Source organism: Numenius arquata, chromosome 21, assembly GCF_964106895.1.
Source record: "Numenius arquata chromosome 21, bNumArq3.hap1.1, whole genome shotgun sequence".
Lineage (NCBI taxonomy): Eukaryota > Metazoa > Chordata > Aves > Charadriiformes > Scolopacidae > Numenius > Numenius arquata.
Window position 1 is genome coordinate 6,494,038 of NC_133596.1, and position 22,370 is coordinate 6,516,407.

General features: G+C 47.5%; 1 protein-coding gene across 1 annotated transcript in view; it reads right to left on the bottom strand.

Moving 5' to 3' along the window:
- The window catches only part of CSMD2 (CUB and Sushi multiple domains 2), a 290,338-nt gene that overhangs the window by 116,921 nt on the left and 151,047 nt on the right, over window positions 1-22,370 (bottom strand). Inside the window, 3 exon segments of the mRNA XM_074162076.1 lie at window positions 622-948; window positions 12,529-12,711; window positions 21,228-21,340. Of these exon segments, the coding sequence (XP_074018177.1) occupies window positions 622-948; window positions 12,529-12,711; window positions 21,228-21,340 (623 nt within the window).

Sequence of the window (22,370 nt, forward strand, 5' to 3'; positions counted from 1 at the left end):
GCTCTTTAGAAAATTATAGGACAATATGAGGATAAAATTACCATAGCATTCATTTGAGATTTGAAGACTGGACTCACGTGAAGCCAAATACATCTGTGGAAGTTTCAACGCTTTATAATATAAGACATTGCTACATGTTTCCCTTTATCTTCAAAGTCTCGCACGCTTTTAGGTGTCAGCAAGCGACGATAGCACTGAGTGATGAACACAACCACCCCAGATCTAATAGCTCTTCCTGGTCTGCATCGAGCCGCCCACGAAGCCCCATCTCACACCTCACTGAGCAGAACGAGGGAAAGCAGAAAGCCCGTATCAGAGGGCAAGCTGCGGGCTGGTGGGAGAACAGGAACCTGACTGCTCCAGGGACAGATAATCCAGGGACAAACTCTTTCTTTCACCACTGGACAACACTTAAACTTCACAGTCAGGAAGAGCTTGTGCCATCGGCTCTAAGCTTGAAACCAATCCTCAATTATCCAACTGCAAATCTCAAGTAATCCCCAATTTTCAGACTTACTCTGGATTTGTGATGGTTTTAGTGAGATCAAACTCCTACCGTTAGTCTCCAAAAAGAACTTAAGAGCTTGAAATGAAAACTAGAAGGGGGGATTGGGCACTTACTGGTGAAGGTGATGTTGAAGCCTCTCTTCTCCATGGAGTGGTCGGTCTGGAACTCCAGCCTGGCTACGTGACCGCTGCTGGTCAGAGAGGAGGGGATCTGGTTTCCTGAGAAGGTCCCCAGCACCGGCGATTCGGCCGTCCCCCCGTCCTTCACGGCTAGGAAATCAAACTGGGGCTCCACATCAAAATCATTGAAAGCCAAGTGAATCCGGCTCTCGGGCTTAGCTATAATTAACCAAACACAGTGCAAGCTGCTCCCGTATTCTTCAGGGTAATTTGGTGACAGCACAATCCCAGATGGGGTGGTGAAGTTGAAAAAGCAGGAAACTGCAATGAGAAACCACCATCAATCATGCAGCACGGGGCTCCTACAAGCTGCTGTCATGTTTCCCCCCTCCCTTATCCCTCGAGCCGGGCGATTCCTGCACATTCCCACTTGCTTTGCTTCTCAGAGACGAGTAAAGAAAGGAAGGGCTCAGTGCTCCATTCACTGCTACGTGTCAGTGATTTATTTGCATGGGGAAGAAGCGACTTCAAAGTAGTCTCCAAGTCCTGCTTGAGTTTTGTTTCCAGTTTCTGCCCCCGTTTTCACCAGGGCTCCTGTGTGTGCTCTGTGCCACGCACAGGGCAGCACGGGGTTCTTTCACTGCACCAAGAAAATGCCACTCAGCCAGGAGGGGACTTGGTATTTTGCAGGTGAGTTCTCCCACACGTCCCCGAGAGGAAGCCCACACAAGAATCAAAAGCATGGCTGCAGCCAGTGCAAAATAAAACAGCATTAAACAAGTCAGCCTTAATAGCAATAATGTCTTCTGGGGTGGCCCCAACTCAGCACAAGCTCCAAAACCCGAGGGTAAGGCATCCCCTCGGCAGAGCTCCAGGCTCCTGGGCTGCCATCCATACCCAAGCTTTTCAGTCTAAAGTGCTGGGTGAACTTTCCAGGAGTTGCTTAAAAATCCGCATCTTTAGTTTACCTTTCTGTTTGCTAAACGCAATTTTCACCTTCTCTCCTCAGCAGACGTAACTGCTCCCGGGCTGTCTCGCGTTGAGACAAACCCCTGGCATTGAGGCCATCCCCATCCTGTATTAAATATTTGATTGATACAGCAATAAATTCACAATTCCTTTGAGGAGCCGCGAGCCAATTTGCCTTTGTCCCTCTCCTTGGGCAGCTCTTCGTACCTGTGCCGAACGAGCACTGAAAAACAAAGGCTGCTCTTTGGTTTTGGTGGTGACTTTGCTGCCCTGGGCAAGGAACAGCTCGGGAACCCTCCCGAGGTGTCCCCAACCTCCAGGGGCTCGGGACAACTCGGAGTCAGCGCGGGGCAGCTGCAGCCCGGGTGGAAGGCAGGTCCCCTTCCCATGACAAATAAATCACTGACTTCTGCTGGGCCAGCACGGGAACAAAAAGAGGCAAACCAGACTGCCATTCCCATGGAAATAATTAAGTCTTAAAATGAAGTTGAGGGGAAGAGTGCATATGAACAACATCTTTAGCTCTCAAGGGTTTTCAATATATACTGTATTTCAGGTGACAAGGTCCATTCATTTGAAAAAGCAAGGCTACTCTTTAAGCGGTACCTACCCGACGGTGAGATTTGATGTACGTCTGCTTTACTCACCTCCCTCCCCACCACCACCCTCCGTAAAATCCATTACTTGGAACATACATCTCACTAATTCCCGGCAAAAGGACATCGCACAGGGGCTGAGACTGGTTTGAGTCTGGCATTTATACAATTATTTGGTTCAATGCTCGCCCTCCCTCTGTTATTTTCCCTCTGTCTTCCTTCAGCGCTTAATGGTTTCAGATCAAATAAGACGGACGTTACCATGACGTTATCAAGGCTAAGAGCCACACAATCTATTTCCTGCTCTCAGCAACAAAGAGAACAGATTAAAGAGAAAACAAACTGCAAAATATCCTCAGGATTTTGGCTCTTTACTAGATGCTGAAATATCAAGGGATGGTGTCAAATAATTCTGTCAGCGAAAGCTGGGTATAATCTGCCTAGGAACAGTTATTGAAAATGAATGCATCCAGACGCGGAGAAACATCTCGGCAGCAGGAGCCCCTCCCAGGAGCTAGGTATCTCCTATAAATTTTTAAATCCAAAGTGGTAAATTAGCATTCACACGGGACCTACAGTATCACACAGCCAGCAACGGAGAGGTACAGGTGCCGGCGCAGCGCTGGTGCCTCATTTCAGGAAGTAACAACAACAAAGAACTTGCTGACAAAGGAGGGAAAAGCAGAGCGAGGGAAGAATATAAAATTAACCTTTGCCGGATAAAACAAAGTGACAGGTTAAAAAGTAACAGATAAAAAAACCCAGAAGTCTTCATTGCAGGGAAGTAAAGGACAATTTTGATTTTCCATAAAATAACAAGCGCAGGAGACGGGCAAGTTGCAGGCGGTTGGAGAAAGGCCACTGTCCCAGGCACCCACGTCCCAGGGATGGGCACCAAAGTACGAGCTCCCTCGGTGCAGGGGGAGCCCTCCCAGAGGGACCCCTCCAGCTCAGGAGGCGACAACGGACCCAGAAGGACCATTACCGAGATCCCAGTGTCTGTGATATGAAGATTTTCTTTATCTTTTGAAGCAGGAGGGGTTTTTCTTCAGCGTGGAAGGGGTTTTTGCTCTGGGGCTGCACATGGGCAGAGCTGGCACCGGGACCCACGAGAGCCTCTGCTTTCTCGGAACTGCTTTGCTGGACACAAGGATAAAAGCAGCGGCTGTTTAATGACATGTCAGAGGGAGGAACGTGCTATCGGGATGAAGATGATAGTATCCAGAAAGGTGGAAGAGAGCTGAGCGCTGCCTGTCCCTGCTGTTTTGTGAGTGAGCAGCCATCGGAACGGGACAGACGGACAGAGCTCAGCCCTGCAGCCCGTCCGTCAGCATCACCGAGCTAGGAATACCCGGGACACTGAGGCCTCAAGCTAAGAGACGGAAATTAATATTTATTATCATTTATCTTAAATGTTAAGAGAAGACATTTCATTATGTGCATAGCATCGGTTGGAATTTATAAGCCCATGCTGACCTTTGTCAATAATTATTATTACTGATCAAGTACTGCCAAAAGCAATAAGAAAAATCCCTTTATTAAATACAGCAGAATAAATCAGAGCGAAACTCAGCAGAAACAGAGCACCCATTAAGCTCTGAGAGACCCAGGTCATTAACGAATGAGCACAAGGTATTTATCCCAGCCATCGCAAACATTATCAAGATTCCGCCTTCATTTAGCGCAGTGACGCAGTGAAGACACAGCTCATTGCTTCTTGTCTTCGAAAGCCGAGCGGGAGACAGGGCTGTGGCACGAGGGCAGTGCCCCATGGTCCCCGTGAGCGATGCTCGTGGCTGAGGTGGACACAGAGGCTGTCAAGGGCTCTTCACCGGCACATCTACAGCTTCGTGTCGCTGCGCTCTCAGCCCGGAGCAACGTCTGTGTTTGTCTGGTCTGTCGAAGCACAACTTGTTTCTCTTTTCTTCTGCCTCCAAAAGATCCTGCCTCCTCACAGACGGCTCGTTTCTCCTGCGAGGGGTTCCTGGTGGTCCCCGATGCTCCATCTCTGCTCATCCTACATGGGAGAACCCAGGGCTGATCCCAGGGAGAGGGGACACCTGCAGTGCACGGGATTCAGGGACTGAAAACCAAGCAGGGATGCGCTGTAATAATGTCAGTCTCCATGGAAACAACAAAAAATCCTGACTTCTTTCTCAGCTTTTAGGTATCGTTCCCACAGACTCTGACCACTTGGGAGAGGGCTTGAAGACAGTAGCGGATTTTCTGCCTTATCTTTCCTTTTTGAGAAGATCCCTCCTCTAGGCATAGCTTGCTGATGGACTGGAAAAATAGGACCTCAGCAGGAGCCTGGTTAATAACCGGCATATGCCCGACTGGGGGAAGCAGCCGTCCCAAATAGCTAACAGCGCTGGAAGCTCAGGGCACTGCTCACGCTGCGAAGCAAAGTGCTTTACATTTTGTATTTTCCCCTTTCGGTATCCGCTGTTTCAATAAACACATCTGCATCACAATGCGTTTTCCTTCTTAAAACCCTGAGGCACCAACAGGGCAGGTGGGAGGCGAGGGAAAGGCGTCTAGAGCAAATATTAACTGGGAGAACTTTTTTTTGTATTTCAGAGCAACAAACTCTTGAGCTGACTCTGATGGAGTAGCTGTCACCGCCAGCGGGAGGCTGACCGGGGGTGGGAGAAGAGGTGTGTTAAGAAGAATGAAAAATAGGCAGGTTTTGGGTACCAGATCTTGAGGAAAACATCATCAGTGAACTTAAAATAGACTGTACAGGAGCCTCTGTGCACCCAGAAGAGAGCTACAGTACCAAAGCAGGTTTCGTTTCTACCCACTCAAAACAGGAACTGCGATTGGGTTGCTGGGAATAAGACAAGCTTCTTAAACTTACTGGAAGATGCTGATCCCCACTAGGACAGCGTTGGGCTGCTCATCTGCCGGGGTTTCTGCAGCCATCTGCTACTCGGGAGGTGCTCCAAGGCTTCTGCACAAAGACGAGATCCTTCCCCGTGTGCCCCTCTTTATTTTAAGGGAACTCTCCCCCTCCCTGCAATCTCTCTTGGGATTATTGGTGGTGTCCACAAGACGGCAGAAGCTGAATTGTCACTTTTTTGGCAAAAGCCCCAAACAGGTCTAGTGGTCTTGTCAGGTACCTTCCCCTTGTTTTGGTCCTTCGTGGTTGAGCAGAGCATCCTTCCCCTGCCGCAGCACTCGCAGCTGCCGTCAACTACTGCAACGCATCCATCTCCTGCAGGATGGGAGCTGCAACAGGCAGGGACGTGACCTGGGTCCCCACACCGTCCCAGCACAGCAGGTGCGACGAAGGATGGCTCCTCCAACACCAAAAGGACAAGGCACCCCCGCGGTGTAACCGCAATTGGGGCGACGGCAGCTGCTCAGCGGGGATTAAGTGCAGCCAGAGGGAGCTCGGGCAGGTTCGGCCACACGCAAAGCTCTGCCCGTGGGGAGCAGCAGAAAGAGCCTTAAAGACAAACTTGCACACATCGACTCCACCTGCAAACTGGGAATGTCCCACTGCAGCTTTCTCAACCACCAACCCCACGTGTAAACATTAAATAAAATAAGGCGGGCGTAAGGAAACATCTCTGCAGAGCCGACTGAAGATGGCAACATCACACACACCACATTCCCGCTTTCTGGATACAGAGATAGGGGAAGGGGACAGGAACGACCTCCTCACCTGACAAAACCAGTGTCATTTCAGATTCAGACTTGTGCAAAGAGAAGCAACCCATCACGCTGAGCAATTGCCGTCAGGAACACGGACAGATGCCTTGGCACAGGACATCTCATTTGTAGCAGCGTGAAACCCCATCAGGGTAACAGTTCAGCTGATTCAATCAGCAAAATAACAACCGTGGAGACATCCCAATAAACTGCATCCTCCTGATGAACGCTGAGAGCCCAGCTGGGAGCATCTCTGGTGAGCTGTGGGCACAGCGACGTGGCCTGACACCACGGTGAAGTCCTCCATCCCAGCTCTCCACACCTGTTGATGACGCGAGAGCTGTCCGCATCTGCTGGATCACCACCACAACCTCGTCTGGCACCTCATCACCGCAACCTTCCTGCTGAACCAGGCTGACTCCACCAGCACTCCGAGCCCCGAAGAATTTGGTAGAAGCCAATAGAACACTCGGAGCAGCAGCTCACAGCAGGGGATGGTTTCTTCTGACTCTGCAACCGCCAGACAGAACTCACCAAGTCACACCGAGGAGAGAACAGGCTCTGGTGTGACCCAGGTGGACGTCAGAGTTCCTTAAGACATAGACACCAAGGGAAACGTCACAACAAGCGGGATGCCTGAAGATGCACAGCTTATCTGAGACAACTCTCAAGGAAGAGCGGAGGGGACTGGCTAAGGAGCCCTTTTATAAAGTCACAAAAAAGGAAATGAAAAATTTTCCTATGGGTTACACAAAAAACACACCTGGGTAGATCGTGGGGGACAATTACAACCTGATTCATTGTCATTAAGAAGGTGCTTAATGCATTCCTGCCCAGCACAGCGCTTCAGCAGGTACGTCTACTTAAGCAAACACTCAAATGTCAGTGCTTTGATAAACTAGGGCTGCAGTGCAGAACGAGGGCTTTGAGGGAAAGTGCCCTGCTTAAAATTAAGAAGAGAATGGTCTTACATGGCTGCAGCCGTGAAACAAGGTTGTTAACAAAAGCTACAAATCCCACATGTATATAGAGATCATGGTAATCCTGCCTTCATTTAATTTGCTTCCCTCGCTGCAGAGAAAGGCTGGATCTCGGCGGCTCAGGGGAACGGGCTGAAGATAAGGAACGTTTCGCCACGGATTTGTGGCTCTGAACCCAGGTCAGATGAAGGGCAAGCAGAAGGTGTTAAGGGGTCCTGGAGGACACCCCTCCGTTACACCAACACAGAGGCCCATCTAAGCCCAGGCAGGGGCCCCGGCAGGGAAGGAGCCCGTTTCTTGGCAGGGTTTGAGCCACACAAATCCAGGATGGGACCGGCCGCTTTGCAGAGGTGGGAGCTGACGTGTTTTGGTAGGTTTAAGGTTTGCTACCAGTTCCCTTTCCCAGCTTGTTTTAATTAGTGTGTTCTCTCTGCCATTTCATCGGGAAGATCCTATCAGGGTGCTTCACAAAAACACCAAACAAAAAAATTAAAAAAAAACCCACATGACAAACCAGCCTGAAAATAAAAATTAATAGAATCCCTACACTTCCAAAATCCTCTAAAAGCAACTGCATCTACAGGCAGATAAACAAGTCCAATGTTAGATAGAAAGAAAACCTGTTTACAGCAGGAGGGAGAAACACCTTGAGAGTTTAACATAAACTGTTCACCAGCTCTGCAAAAAGTAAGAGGAATTAAGGAAAAAAGAAAGAATATGAAGAGCACACAATGAATCAGGATTCACTGGAAGAACGAGAGCCTATGCTACAGTCAGAAATCTAAAAAACTCCCTTTTAATGAAAAAAATAAATCTCAATTCCTTTAAAAGAAAATTTTCTGGAATTTCTGGCTAAAGAATTATTGGACAATAAAGGATCAGTTTGATCACCTCATCTGTCCACCTCCTTAATACAAACCATGAAACAATTCCTGCTTCCCAGAGCTCCGGAAAGGAGTATCCAAAGTCAATTTATAAATGTTCAGGTTTGGAGAACCCATCACTGCCTTCAGTAACTCCAAGGGTTAACTACTCTATTCTTTTTAGAAAGGCAAACTATGCTTTTATCACTGCTAACTTAAGAGACACGCTTTTCTCCTAATTATTCTTCATAGGGAAGGCTCCATGGGTTGCAGTGAATAGTGGGGAGGAAAAGAAGAAAAGAGAAGAAAGAGAAAAAAATAATGACCAACTGACAATTTAATTTAGAGCTAAATGAAAAACTTGTCAAGTGATATGAAATTACATGGTTCTGTTCGGTGGATTGCTGGGAAAACATCTATTGCACTTTGCATTTCCAGCTACTAATCCTGAATGTTTGTACCAGACAGTGCTCACAAAAGGTTAGCCACTCAGCTCCAAACGAAAATGTGCACTCTTTGCAAAGAGGAGCAAAGATTATTCAGCAGGTATAATAGGCCAATCTGGGATTAACAGAAAAAAAAAAAAGAAAAAAAAAAAAAGGAGTAATTACCGCTAAGGAGAAGAGAGGTTTTATACCGCTATTAAGGAAAATCAGATGATTAAAAGACTGGAAAAATGCACAAAATCATAATGTCTCCGAAGAGGATGACTGTGTCAGTGCCGCGTGGAAGGATGGGGGGCTCTGGGCTGTGCTGACCCCCTGCTGGAGCCAACTCAGAGGCAACTCTCAACAACGTGAAGGATTTCGTTGGGCTCAGCTCAGTCCAGGAGAGTTAACGCACCGCTCGGTGCAATCGGTGAGGAGCAATGGGCTGCGGTTGAGGTCTTCAAGTGAACAAGAAGGGAAGGAAGCGTAACATCTGTTCCAAAGCCAGAGAAGAAAACACACAATTTAACATAATTTCAATTGGAAATGCTTTGGGAAATGCCTTCTGCTCTGTTTATAGGAGTATTACGCATGACTGTGAGCAGGTCTATAATATAAAGAGAGCTCACAAAAACACAACAAAAAAAGTCACTCGAAACTAATGAAGATCCTAAAGCAAGACCAGAGCAACGCCAAGACCCCTGCAATGACTATCAGGTCAACGGACGTGAAGTGCCAGGAGGAATCCAGAAGTACTGGAACAGCACAACTCAAATGATGGCCCCTCCAGTTAAACATACACACATTCATCCAGACACACGTTTATCCCCAGCCTTTGTGGGGTTGAAATCAAGTGACGCCAAACAAAATCCCCCAGTTCAGTGCAGGAACCTCCACCCTCAGGTTTGCTCGATGCATTGCCATCAGAACGTACATACTGGTTTATTTTACTATGTTTTATTTGCCTTTAGAACATGGGACGGGTCCAGAAAACTTGGAAGTTTGCAAGACCGAGATCAATGAACCAAATCTGTGTCAGGAAATAAGTTGTTTTCAGAAATGACCCTCCCAAAGCAACTGGCCCAGGATAGTTAAAACAAGGAAAAAACTCGGCCTTTATTCAGTGAGATGGTTACGAAGGACATAAATTGTCATGAGGGTTTATGCCGTAATCTATCACGGAAGACGACGGCACTGCTCGGCGCAAAGTCAACCACTGAGCTAAAGGAGTGGGACTGAAAACCAGGGAGTTGTAGGTCTCAGGGGCAGGGCTGCAGGGAGGAAGAGGAGAAAAGGGAAGGGGAGTTGCTGCAGAGGAAGAGCAAAGACCCCTGTAAGACTTACTGAGCTGCTGCAGAAGCCCTCCGAGAGCACTACCCCCTGCAAAGGGGATGTTTGCTCTTCCTTTCCTTAGCAAGGAAACATAAACCTTGTGAAACAAATTTTGGTCACAAAATGTTTTGCAGCAGGGCCTGCCACTGCAATAGTTCACATAAAATTCAGGTAATGAGGTTTTCCCCGCTATAAACGAGTATGTTTAAACAGTAATTCCAACCATGTATTTGAAAGTTATGGCCCTGCTGAAAGGTCCCCTCCCCGGCTACGGCTGCCCAGGCTTCCACCACCATTCTCACTGCAGAAACCCAACAACTCACCGGCTTCCTCTCAGAGCTGTAATTACAGGCTGGTTCCCCATTCATAAGCTTAATAATCGCCTCAGCCACAGGTAACCACAGACTTCAGCTTGAATATCACATCCCTTATGAGTTCCTACCATCAGAGCACAAACCTCATCATCTAAGCAGCACGATGGTTTTCCTCCGGTAACGTTTCCCCACGTGACATCTCCTACGCCCGGTTTGCCGTCCTTCAGGAAAACCAAGCTCTGTACCAAAGCCACGGCTCGGGTTATCCCAGGATGTGAGGGCTGCCCTGGCCTTTGACAGGTACCACAGTTCCGTAACTTGGAAAATACAGGTGTCAGAGGGAACAACAGTAACGACAAAGCTGTTCTGAGCACTACGAGGTGCTGCAGAAAAGGGAGAGAGAGGAGTTCGGTACCCAGCCATCGCTGACACCCAGACCCCCACATCGCACAGAAACACAGACCGAGCTCAGAGCAGACAGACGGACGATTGCACTGCCCAGCCAGCACTACGGGTTCCCAGCCTCCTGTGGAGCTGCTTCAAATATCTCAAGACCACCAGAGATAATCTCAACCTACACAGCAAGGCCAGGGACGCCTCGGCTCGGTAAGGGGTTTGCAGAAGAAACGCACTGCGAAGTCTTGCGAAGTTTCTCAAGTGCCCCACGTGCTCCCCCGGGACGGCGGAGGGATGGAATGGCAACAAAGAGGATGAAGACGGAAGGTCTGTTATCACGAGGGCACAGACAGTCACGAATTAAGAACCCGTTGCAATAAGCAGATGCGTTACTTAAATGGTTTGTGTTGCTTTGTCATCGAAGCCCCAGGAAATGAGTTCTCCACAATAAATTCTATCTGCTCGTAAATCACTTGCTCGGGACAGCAGGATGCACCACAGTGTGCTGTTTCATCTCCCTCCGCATTTGTCACGCATTTGCAGCCGGAATCAGCAGCACTGAATTGTTTGCATATTCCGACTAGCTGCACATAAATCAGGTTACCTTATTTTCCCACCTCATCCCCAGTACATTTAATGGTCTCCCAACGTTTACAGAGAATTGTCACTAATCCCACTACAGATTTCATGCCAGGTTACTCCTTTTGTCATCTCGCCTCTTCTGATTCACGCACACTAATACGATGCTGTCTGGAATAAAGGCAGGGGAGTAAAGGTGTCCAGAGGGCTATGAAATACTTTTCCCACAATCTACATGTTGCCTTGTTGATTCACAAATATCCAAAGCTGGTGGACCATAGAGAACAGATTACAACGGAATTATTTCAACTAAAAGATTCACGCCTGTGCTACGCTTTGCATGGAATGCTGACTGGGGCTCGATTTGATGCCCCTCCTCAATATCTATCTACAAAAAAACGATCCTGCTTTATTGGAAGTCTCCTTTTTACACTACTATGACCCAGTCCCCTCAGACTGGGCACAAACTCTCGGCAAGAACCTCAACCAAGCCATCAGCTCTTCAAATTCACCTGAACTTCTGGGAAATGAAAAAAACCCCAAACTTGTGACGCGAAGCACAGAAACAGTCTAACACTTCCCACTTCAAAGATAACCAGGGAAACTCCATTTTCCTCACCAGTATCTTTACCTGATTTGCTTCTAGAGAAAACCAAGTAGGAAGGGAGTCGTGGCATCTGGGAACGGCAAAACTCCCAAAGTAATTGCTTCCTTTCCCCAAATAGACACTCTCAAACCCTCAGAGCTCAAATTAGTGGTTGAAAAGAAAGGCACTTACTTGCAAACCGGTTTCCCACATTCTCCCATAAATTGCCAGTGCAGGGACACTATCACCCCCCCGCTTCTCCCACAGAACCCAGGCTCAGCTCTGCAGGACGAGGGTTTGCCCCCCCCAGGCTGTGAGATCTCTTTGGTACAGACTGAGTCCTGCCACACAACAAATGAGCATTTTGTATTGCAGTATCTAACACCAGCACAGCTATTTATCTGCACAGTGAATACACACTTCTAAAAATTAACATTTCTATTTTCTCTCCATCCGTTTTCCCCACACTTCTGTCCTCTGCCTGTTGCTCAACTGAATTTTCCTTCTGATTTTTTTGTTCGGTTCAGTCTCACTCCCCTAGACCAGAGTGTCTGCCCAAAGGCACAGACCTTAACATACCTGACTGAGTAGAGATGAGACAAAAAGAAGAGTTTGCTTGTCATCAATTGGGGAAAATATAGATACTTTTGTGAGTTTTGGTAATGTCCAAATACAACCTTTCTTCTGACTGAAGGTTCCGTCAATGTAATAAAGCAGATTAACCAATGTAACTTCAAAGAAGAGTGAGACCATTAAAACCCGATGGGTACTGTGCATGTAACTCCCATTTATATCTGAAAATTTTATTCTAAGTCACTACTGAGAGCATAATACCTTACTTCTGCTGAGAACTCATGCAACAAATTAAAAACTGAGGTCCAGCAGCAGGGAGCGTGAATATTGTCAGATGATGAAGGAAAATTAAGTGGCCAAAATAGAATCGAGTTTTAAATTCTTTTTTTCTTGTGCCCATACCTCCTGTCCCGGACACGGGAGTCCTGCCTTCTCTGCAGAACCCCGGGAGGGCAGGGGGGAGAGCAGAGCACACCAAGCCCAGGTCTCCACCCGGACACTGACCCCGCTCCACATCTCCGCCACCGCGGCCCCATGCCGGGTGCCAAGCACAGGGCACAAACACACTCAAGGTGACCACCTCACCACACCAGGAAGATATTTTAGAGCCATCTCCTCGCTGACTTACAAACACAAACTGGTTTCTGAGCAGACCACTGGCTACTCTTTTGGCAGGTAATGGTTTTCTGTCCCTTCAGCTCAAAGGCAGGCTGGCACTCAAACTTCAAACTGTCCCCGTGGCGGAAGGTGGATCCTTCTCTCCTGCCGTAGGCTGGGATCCCGGGGTCGCCGCAGCTCCCTTGGTCGATCTCTGAAAGAAAGAGAACAAGGGTTTCACGGGGGGAAGGCTCCGAGGCCGAGCTGGTGCAGTGCCCACCGTACGCGTGGTGCTTGTAGGCACGGCATTCCCGAGGGAGCACCAGTCCCCTCCTCATGGGAGCGGGGTCAGCAGCGATGCCGAACACAGCCAAGATCTGTCTTTAACACACAAATTTTAACACTGTCTCTGAAAGGCCCTAAAAACCTCTCCGAACTGCCTCCCCATCCTTAATCACAACTAAATGGGGCTTGGAGCAACCTGGTCTGGCGGGAGGTGTCCCTGCCCAGGGCAGGGGGTGGCACTGGGGGGGCTTTAAGGTCCCTTCCAACCCAAACCGTTCCGTGATTCTATGAACTACATGAAAAATCCAGCTATACCCAAGGAGATCCCACTCTGCACCGGCTTCGAGGACTCCTTTAGAAGCAGAGAGACACACATCACTCAATGGGACCAGAGCGTTGTCTCCTTTGGCAAGGAGGACACTGTGGGGTGTGTTTGCTGGATTGCCACGTCTGCCGCCTCTCCCTCCCTTCCCACCCCCCTTCCATTCCTCCGTGTGGTCCCACCGCAGATGGCTGACGCCTTATTGCATGCAAACACCCAGGTAATCTCTTGTTGCACATGTATTTTGACTTCAGGTAAATCAGGGACACAATTTTCTGTTATCTTCTGCTCCGTACAATTTCATTTCACAGGGGCCCCTGCTCTGGCTCACTATTAGCTACAAAACTTCATTCCTTTACAGCCTCCTTAGTGCTCCCACACGATTTATCTGCTTCACATTCATCTCGTCTTCCACGTTCTCTAGTTTTTATCCCCATCATCTGTGATCAGCCTTGCTGTCTTTTCTCCCGGTTTTCAATTTCTTACACCAAATTGGAAACTTCTTTTATGACATTTTCTTTACAGAGGAAAAAGCGCATAATCCGAGATTTGCATTACTCCATCTAATATTCCAATTTGCTTTGAATAACAACAAGCACCTCGTTATTATTCTGACTTCAGGCAACTTAGATACAGGTGTATTTTGAATAGAAGTCACAAAAAGGCACCTAAAGCTCCTGCTATTGCTCTCTGCATCTTCAACTAGAAAGTCACTGCCAGGTAATGAAGCGTTCCAAAAATTATTTAGCATAAATTAATATTAATATTGAAGTTTTTAATGAAATGTTTTTTTTTTTTTTGCCTGTCAGTGAAAAAAGTTTGCCAGAATTTACGTATCTTCCCACAGACTTTGAAAATCCGAATGTTTAAGATTTGTACTTGCATATAAGGGAGAAAAAATAACACAGTTTGGATACTGAAGTAGCACTGAACTGTACATCACTCAAAAAAAAAAAAAAAGGAAACAAAGAGTGCAAGTCATGAAAAGAAAATTCAGCTTCAAAGCTCAAGAAATAGTAACAAGATCACAGGGAAACACACCTATTTTAAACACGTATCTTTGTGTCCTGACAGAGACACGGGAAACAGGTATCGCTTTCTGCTCCAACGCAACAGCCTTTAACAATTAATTTTTCTTATTCCTTTCCTTCTCACATCTTGAAGTCTTGGAATACAGCATTGGCAAACGCCACTGACGGCGAGCTGTGCCCACGGCACCTTCACCCAGTTCCTGCTGCCACCAAAGCCTGTGACGTGCCCTGGGGATGGAAAACCTTTCCGTGGGAACGTGCTGGTAGCGCTCTCCTGGTACCTCAGGAGGAGATGGACACTGACACGGGTCACTCCAGCCACCGTGGGAAGGGCCAGGGCACGTGATGCCATCACCTCCCAGTTTACTCTGTACCCGGCACCACGTGGAGCAGAAGTACCAGCACTTCCCAGGCTGCTCCTCCACGTTCAGAGGCTCTTGAGAAGCCAAAAAACTCATGGACACACAACACATTCCTGCCCACGCCTGACTCCAGCGAGGAGCCCCGTCCCCCTAAAGCCCATGGGAGTTTTGCCATGAGGTTCCTCACCGACCTGAAGGGCTTCCTTCCGCATGTACCCGTGGCTCTGGAGGGACAGTGGCCACAGAACTCCACCCAGGGGCTGCAGACAGACGCTCAGCAGCTCCAGCTTCCGCAGAAGCCGACGGGAGCTACAAGCGTTCAGCACATTCATCGCTTTTGTAAAACGAGGACACGCTCAGGCTACCAGATACTCAGAAAAAATACAGTCAAGCAAAGAGAAATAACTCCCTTCCAGCCTCTGCCGAGAAAGAATAAAGGTAACAGAGATGCTCTGGATGCACTGATCGAATGGTCTCCTCCCCGCCGGCTCCCCCCTCGCTCTGAGCTCAAGGAGTCCTTTCCTGTCACACCGCGCAAACCCCGGAACATCTCCACGGACAGAGTCCAACCAGGGGGTCAAGAATGGGAGAGAAATGAAGAATTGGAGCTCACATTTTCTACCATGCACACCACCTCCGGGTTAGCAGGAGGCAAACAAAACCAGCACGTTTTATTACATTAGAGAGGTCAGAAAATGGAATTTCTGTCCTGAGAAAATCCCCTGGTTCCTACATTTCTTTTCATACATAGGAAAATTCATGAAATATTTAGCAGGGCAGAAATTCCAAAAATGAGTGATTCAGAAATATCAAAACATGTTACTTCAATAAGATTGAAACATTTCTCCTGACGAATGTTTAAGTAAAATCACTTCCACATTAGAATAATAAAAGTCAAAACTAAACAAGAACATCTAAATCAAGTGTTTTGACATTATTTAAATGAAACAAGTTGAAATGAATCTTTCAAAACTTCTCCATCAAATATTATATCACGCAGATAAGATTTTGACAAAACAGCATTTTCTAACGGAAAATGTTTCACCAGAATTCTTTTTTCGTCAGCTATTTGTGCTATTTGTCTCCTGGTGGTGGGTGGGGGAGCCGGGTCCCTTCGCTGAGAGCGGAGGAGGCCGCCTACGCTCCCCGAGTAACGAGCGCCAGAAGCGCAGCCCGCGTGGGCGCTGGGGGGGTTTGGGCAGCACCAACATCCCCCCCCACCTGCTCCCCTGCCCCACCGCTCAGGAACGCCGTGGGCACCCACAATTCAGGCCACTCTTCTCCTGGGGTTCCGTGGGAATTTCTGCTCCTGCCTGACTCAGCTCTGGAGGAAAAAAAAAAAAAAAATAAAAACAAATGAGGATTTCGGAGCTGCAAAGCAAGCGCTGCATCAGCAAAACTCCAGGTTCTGGGAAAAATATCCACAGGAGGTGGGATTTGTGAGCACTTCGAGGCCATACCTGATGGAATCACACAAATGTTATCCCTTGGTCGGGAAAGCCCCTCAAGAAGAGAAGACTCAGCCTCACACACGTTATTTCATATATATATGTGTATATATATATATATATTAACTTTGCTTAACTAATGAAAGCTGACAGTGTTTCACTGAATTTCACTGAATTTTTAGAGTTGGAAGGGACCAGAGAGATCATCTAGTCCAACTCCCCTGCTGAAGCAGGATTGCCTGTGTTAGGTAGGTATCTGAAGGAACCAGGACCAGGGAGTTTCTATCGCCTAGTTCTTTTGTTGATTCCAACAACAAGGAAAGAAGGATCTAAAGAGGAAACGAGAAAGCCCTTTCTTTCTGCATGTCTTTGCCACCTCCCTCCCACCTAAACCACCGTGGCAGGGCAAATGCAGAACCTGAATCCGGCAGGCTCATTAAAACCCTGTGGCATAACATCAAACCGCTCCTGCTAACGTTTAGACGTGACTTAAATACAAGTAACACGACCCTGAGAGCAGCTCAGGTCAACACATCATAAGCTAAAAGCCTCCACGTCTGTCGGTTCAGCAGGATTTCAGCGCCAGTGTTTTATGACATGAGTCAATACGTTTAATGGAAAAGCAGAGCAGGAAAGATATAAACACTAAGTTTTCTGACAGACTTCCACCATCAACAATATTATCATAGAATCATAAAATGGTTAGAGTTGGAAGGGACCTTAAAGATCATCGAGTCCCAGCCCCCTGCCATGGGCAGGGACACCTCCACCAGAGCAGGTTGCTCCAAGCCCCCTCCAACCTGGCCTTGAACCCCTCCAGGGATGGGGCAGCCCCAGCTTCTCTGGGCAACCTGGGCCAGGCTCTCACCACCCTCACAGCAAAGAATTTCTTCCCCAGATCTCATCTCAATCTCCCTTCTTTCAATTTAAAACCATTACCCCTCGTCCTATTTCTACACTTCCTGAAAAAGAGTCCCTCTCCAGCTCTCCTGTAGACTCCCTTCAGACACTGGAAGGCTGATATTGCGGCGTTAGGTAACGTAGAATCTAAATAAATAAATAAAAATACATGTAAAACAATGAAAACTACCTGCACGTTACCTGGGATTCTCAGGGAAACCTGAGAGTATTTCACCAGGCAAAACTCAAAGACAGTGCTCCAAGGCCAGGGAGCAGAACCTCAGATCCCGGAGCTGGCTCTGAACAGCAGCGACATCAAATCTGGTTTGAGAGGTGGGTTTTTCCAAGATATACATGTGTATGAACACCTTTACATGCAGGCACCTATACAGGGTTCTGTATTTATATAAAAACATGTAAAACCAGATGCAGGAACCCCGCAAGCATTCCGACCGAACACCCTGGGCAGCACCGATTTGATTCAAACCAGGAAGGTCAGTAGAGGAAATCTTCAAGCTCCAGCTCCGCGGAGCTCCTAAGCCTCTTAGCACCACGGGGCTCCACTGCAGCTCTGAAGCTCAGCTCTGGAGCCAAACCCTTACTCAGCATTTCAACAACAATAAATACTGTTTAATCATGCCCTGCCTGCAGCACGCGGGTAGATGGGAACATAGACCTTAGTCAGCTCTACCCAAACTAACCCAATTCCAACAGAAATCCAAACTAGATTAGCGTGTCTATAAATCTAGTTTTAATTTGAAATTATTACTTTCTATTTAAAAGATATAAATATAAATGTAAGACTAAATTAAAATCTGACTTTTCTGTTTCTTCGTATTTTAATATTTCTGTCTCTTACCACAGCATTTTGTACTATTGATTCACTTTCATACCGTTGCTTGTAATAACCTCACGCTCATCAGTCACAGAAACTTGTTTTTCCCCACACCTCCCCCTGTGAGGAGCATCAAGCATCTTCAGCCCACCGCTGTGGAACACAACTGCAGAAGGATTGTGGATGAGATTAGGGGAGTCCAAATCCTCTTCAACGAACCCTACATTTGTCAAGGACTTTTGAAAATGTTACCTCAAGGAATTTTTTATTCCCAGCCACTAGGAGGAGTTGACTTGGGAACTTTGAAACAACCGTTCCGATGGCTGGAAAGGCAGCAGGCTGCTCTGAGGGGAAGGTATTCTCAGAAGGTGTCTGAGATTAGAGGGAAGGAGGCAGAAAGTAAGACCCAGGAGCCCAGGAGGGTGCAAGCCCTTGCACAAGTCAAGCACTAAATTGCAGTATCCACCGGCTCGCTGTAGTCGTGAGAAAGAAAAGACTTTTCCAGCAAAGTGGAGCTTAATACAAATTTCTTCTGACAAGCACTGGAAGTCCAAAACCATTCTTCACTGTTATGAGAGAATGTCTGTTTAAAAGGATAAGAGTGGCTGCCGGTGAGACATTGGAGATTTAGAAGTAATCTTCATGAACATTAATGAGCCAGATCCTCAGCTGGTAAAGACTGACACGGCTTAATTGAAAATCAATGCTGTCACATTGATTTACACCCCCGGAGCATTTCTTCCAAACGCATCCAATCTCGCAGTGTGGATTTGGAAAAACCCGGATCCAGGTTCCTTGTGGTTTGTACCCTCTTTCCTGGTGCAGATTTGCTTTCCCTTCACTCACAAGTGAAGCAGAAGGACGCGGTTGGCTCCCCCTTCTCAGGAACCCCATATTAAAAGTTTGATGGCGCATCGCCCTCCCCAGCACGTTCCTTCCAACGGGTCCCTCAATCTGGGCATCAATAAATCTCGGAGGCGTAACTGTTTCAGCACGAGCAACAGGCTTTATGACTGCACTGCACTTAAAATGTACACTAAAACTTACAAATTTTAGGATAGATGGCTATTTAAACATACTCTATAAGCAATATTCTGTCCTTCTATTAGGCAGATTTTTTTAGTCTTGACTTTATATAGCTCCATTAGCTGTAATTTTCCTCTGGCAATTAGGAAGAAGCGTGGCCATAAAACTGATACTTAAACTTGTTAGTAAGTTGCATATAATTTCATAATGTATTTGGCAAGTGCTAATTGCCTCTTACTTAAATGTCTCTTGCTTTGGAACTCAAAGCATTTGCAACAACTAGGAGAGTTTTATGGACCTGGCCAACTGGAGGTCACCTTAACCTCAGGACAGGCCAGCACGGACCTCAGGCAGGGGGTGCATTTCTTTGTTCATGCACAAACCCATTTTCCAAGGTCAAGAAGCAGCTGTACAAAACCTGCCAAGATGCCCAGAAAAAGAGAAAAGATTTGAAGGATGAGGCAGAGAGTAGCATCTACCTCTAATAAAGGCAGAGGACAGACATTCCCCGGGGAAGGGTCCCTCCTTTAGGGCTCATCAGGGGACAGCAGAACCAGAACTTCCCCTTTCTTTTCTTCTCCAGGGCGTTACGGACATAGAAGAGCAAAGAACAGCAAAACAGGCAGCCGCTGTGCAGGTCAAGCTGATGAGTAGGGACAGAAGAATCACATTTGACACCGGAAGCTCCACAGAACAGGACTCCAAAGCATGAATGATAACGGTGATGCCCAAACCCGCCGGGGAGGTCACAGGGAGCAAGAGCAGCTCAGCCTTGCTATAGATCAAGCCACCAGTAACATCGAAGCGAGTCAGAGGAGGAAAAAGTCAAGCTCCTTATAGATCCAAAGTTCACAGAAGATGAACAACAGCGTAAGGAAGTCCCTACATCATGTGCTTTGCAGCTTTATGTGCTATGCTATAGGGTAAAGGTAAGATTTATCAAGAGACTGGAAGAAAATGTCCACATTGCCCTTCGGATGAGCTGAACAAAGCCGAGAGATCTCAAAGCAGAGCTGGGGGGTGCTTTTGCCCGTCCCCACCTGGCAGGAGGGGGTGCAGTGGCTCTGCCAGCCTGCCAGGAACCAACTGCAGACACATGGGGCAGGGGATGGACAACCACAGAGCCAGGCTGGGGCAGTCACCCCCAGTAAGACTGCAACAGTACCATCAAGATGCTCCCTGGACTGTCAGGCTGGATTTGCCTTTTCCTTCTTTAAATTCCATTCTCTCTCATCTCTGCCTCCCTCTGACTTTTCTGCTGACCGGGTCCTGCAACCCTGGAAATACTCCAGCACCACCACCCAGTGGCCCCCCCACAAGGTCCCGCTCAGCGACCTGGACACGCTGGCGTTTAGTCCAACCAGGTTTTCTGGTAGGTCGGGTCCCTCGGGGCTCCTCACTGCTGTTCATTCAGCATCAACCAGCGGCACCGCCACGGGCAGGTCCCGGCCTCAACACAATATGACACTTCCCCGAAACACGGCAAGCCCCAGGGAAACACTTTTAAAAATGAATGAACTCTAATGTGTATTTTTGGCCCGTGAAAGAAACGGACTTAAATGTTACTGCTGATGCCAGTGGAAGCTGCTGGGACTCGGATGCCTCAGGAGCAGCCCCCACGTCTAGATGAATATTTATGTGCCTGCTTTTAGACATCAGAGCCAAAAGAGTAAGCCATCCCTGGTATCAGCAGGTTATAGAGAAAACCGAAAGGCATTCAAGTGCCCTGAAAAGAGATTCAAGATGACAACACCCCCCAAAAAGCAGCTGACATCTAAGTGGAAGCGTTCCTTGTCCCAGGAACAAGCTCCCCCTCCAAGGAGGCTGTGGGGTGGAGGAAGGAGCACGTGTTCTTCAGAGCAGCGCTGGCAGAGGAAGGCAAGGACCATGGCTGCTCACACCAAACCAGGAGACACGAGATGGAGGTTGCTGGAAAAATCTAAACCCAACTCAAGCTAGGTATCTAAGAAAAGCTTCAGCTGGAATCACAAGTCACTTACATGAGTTAGAAGGAACACTTTTCCATCACACTTTCTCTAACTTTGCCAATACCTACGACTACAGTAGAAGCTGAAGCTCACGGCAGAGTTCAGCATTCACACCTCAATGCACTTCATGAGTTTCTTTCGAAAAATCCCAGCGTTAACTTTTATTTCATTTGTAATACTCCAAACCAGCCGAAGTTTAAAGTAATTGATACCACTAATCTGCTGGAACCACCGATTGCTTGATCTCATTTTCTCCTGCAGACGCAGTCTGTTGCCATCAGCTGAAACGCACCAACCCTTTTCCAACAAAGCAGACACCACGGCAGTGAAACCTCACCCACCCAGCCTGCTTTCCTGGAAAAGAAATCATGAAAGCTGCTCTTACTGGAGCAAAGCTTCAGTTTTAGGAAAAATCTGCAGAGCTTCAATATGTTTAGAGAAGCTTCTTTCTTTTCTCCCAAACAACTGTACCCATCTCAGCCCAGATCCTTTACTCTGATCCAGGTAAATTCTGCGAGAGAGGCCTGGATTACCTTCATACGTTGCTTTGAATCCCAGCAAGTTGCTGACACTGTCTGTCTGGAAGAGGAGCCACATCTGGTGGTGTGTGCTAACGATGAGATCTGGGACTGTGGTGCCAGTCAAGCTGTAAAAATAAATAAGAACGAGTAAATAGCCTGTACGTCTCCCCAAACTTATTTTCCCGCTGAAGTAAAGGCCACACACACCTCTACAGGAGCGGAAAATGATGAGAGCAATACCGACACAATTAAGAATAGCCCCAAACCAAAACCCTTTCCAAAAGCCTGACAGATGTTCGAGAGTGATGAACCCCTCAGTACGTTCCCGCGTACCACCTAACCAGGGAGTCTTCTACCGTAGCTGAGGGCCTGCAAGTTACTATTATCACCACTGTAATAATTACAATTTAGTACCATTATTACAGTATATTATCCAGCATCAATAGTAATCATTTCCTTTCTCACTGAAGCAAAACATAAGCTGACAAACGAGATCCCCAGAACTCAGACTGGTAACTGAACCCTCTTAACTGCCTTTAGGGGTATTTTCTAGAATTACAAAAATTTCCTTTCAACACATTCTCTGCTATATTTCTGTGCTGACACAGACGCTTCCACAAGGATCTCAAACACCTCTGGAAGACAAGGCACGAGCCTCAAATCTGCTGAATGCCCTGTGAGCCCTATAGAGGTGCTCCCAACCCAGGCAGTACGGGACAACCAGGACATCGCTGACCCTTCGAGGATACTCCCAGGAGAGCCGAAGAGATTTAGAAAAATTTCCCCAATACACCTGTACTAATGAGCCACGTGTGCTCATTCAGCCTTTGGGATTCATCACCCCGTTGTGGTTCGACACAGCTTTAGAGCTTTGTCCCCAGCCCACACCAGCACCAGCGCAGCACCGACACTGGCAGAAACACCCGCTTGGAGCCCAGCTCCTTCCCTTCCCATCGCCGCCCGACGCGGAGGAACAGCGCGTGGGAAGGGATCGTTACTACAGGAGTGCGGGCGTTGTGTTGCCTCTCTTCGCGGCAGTGTTTAATGTTGTTATTACGCTATTTCTGCTAAGGTTTCATCTGCGATAAATTTATAAATTACCTTAAGTGCAACTACTGCAAGTGGTTGTCTTTTTTTTTTTTTTCTGTAGTGTTT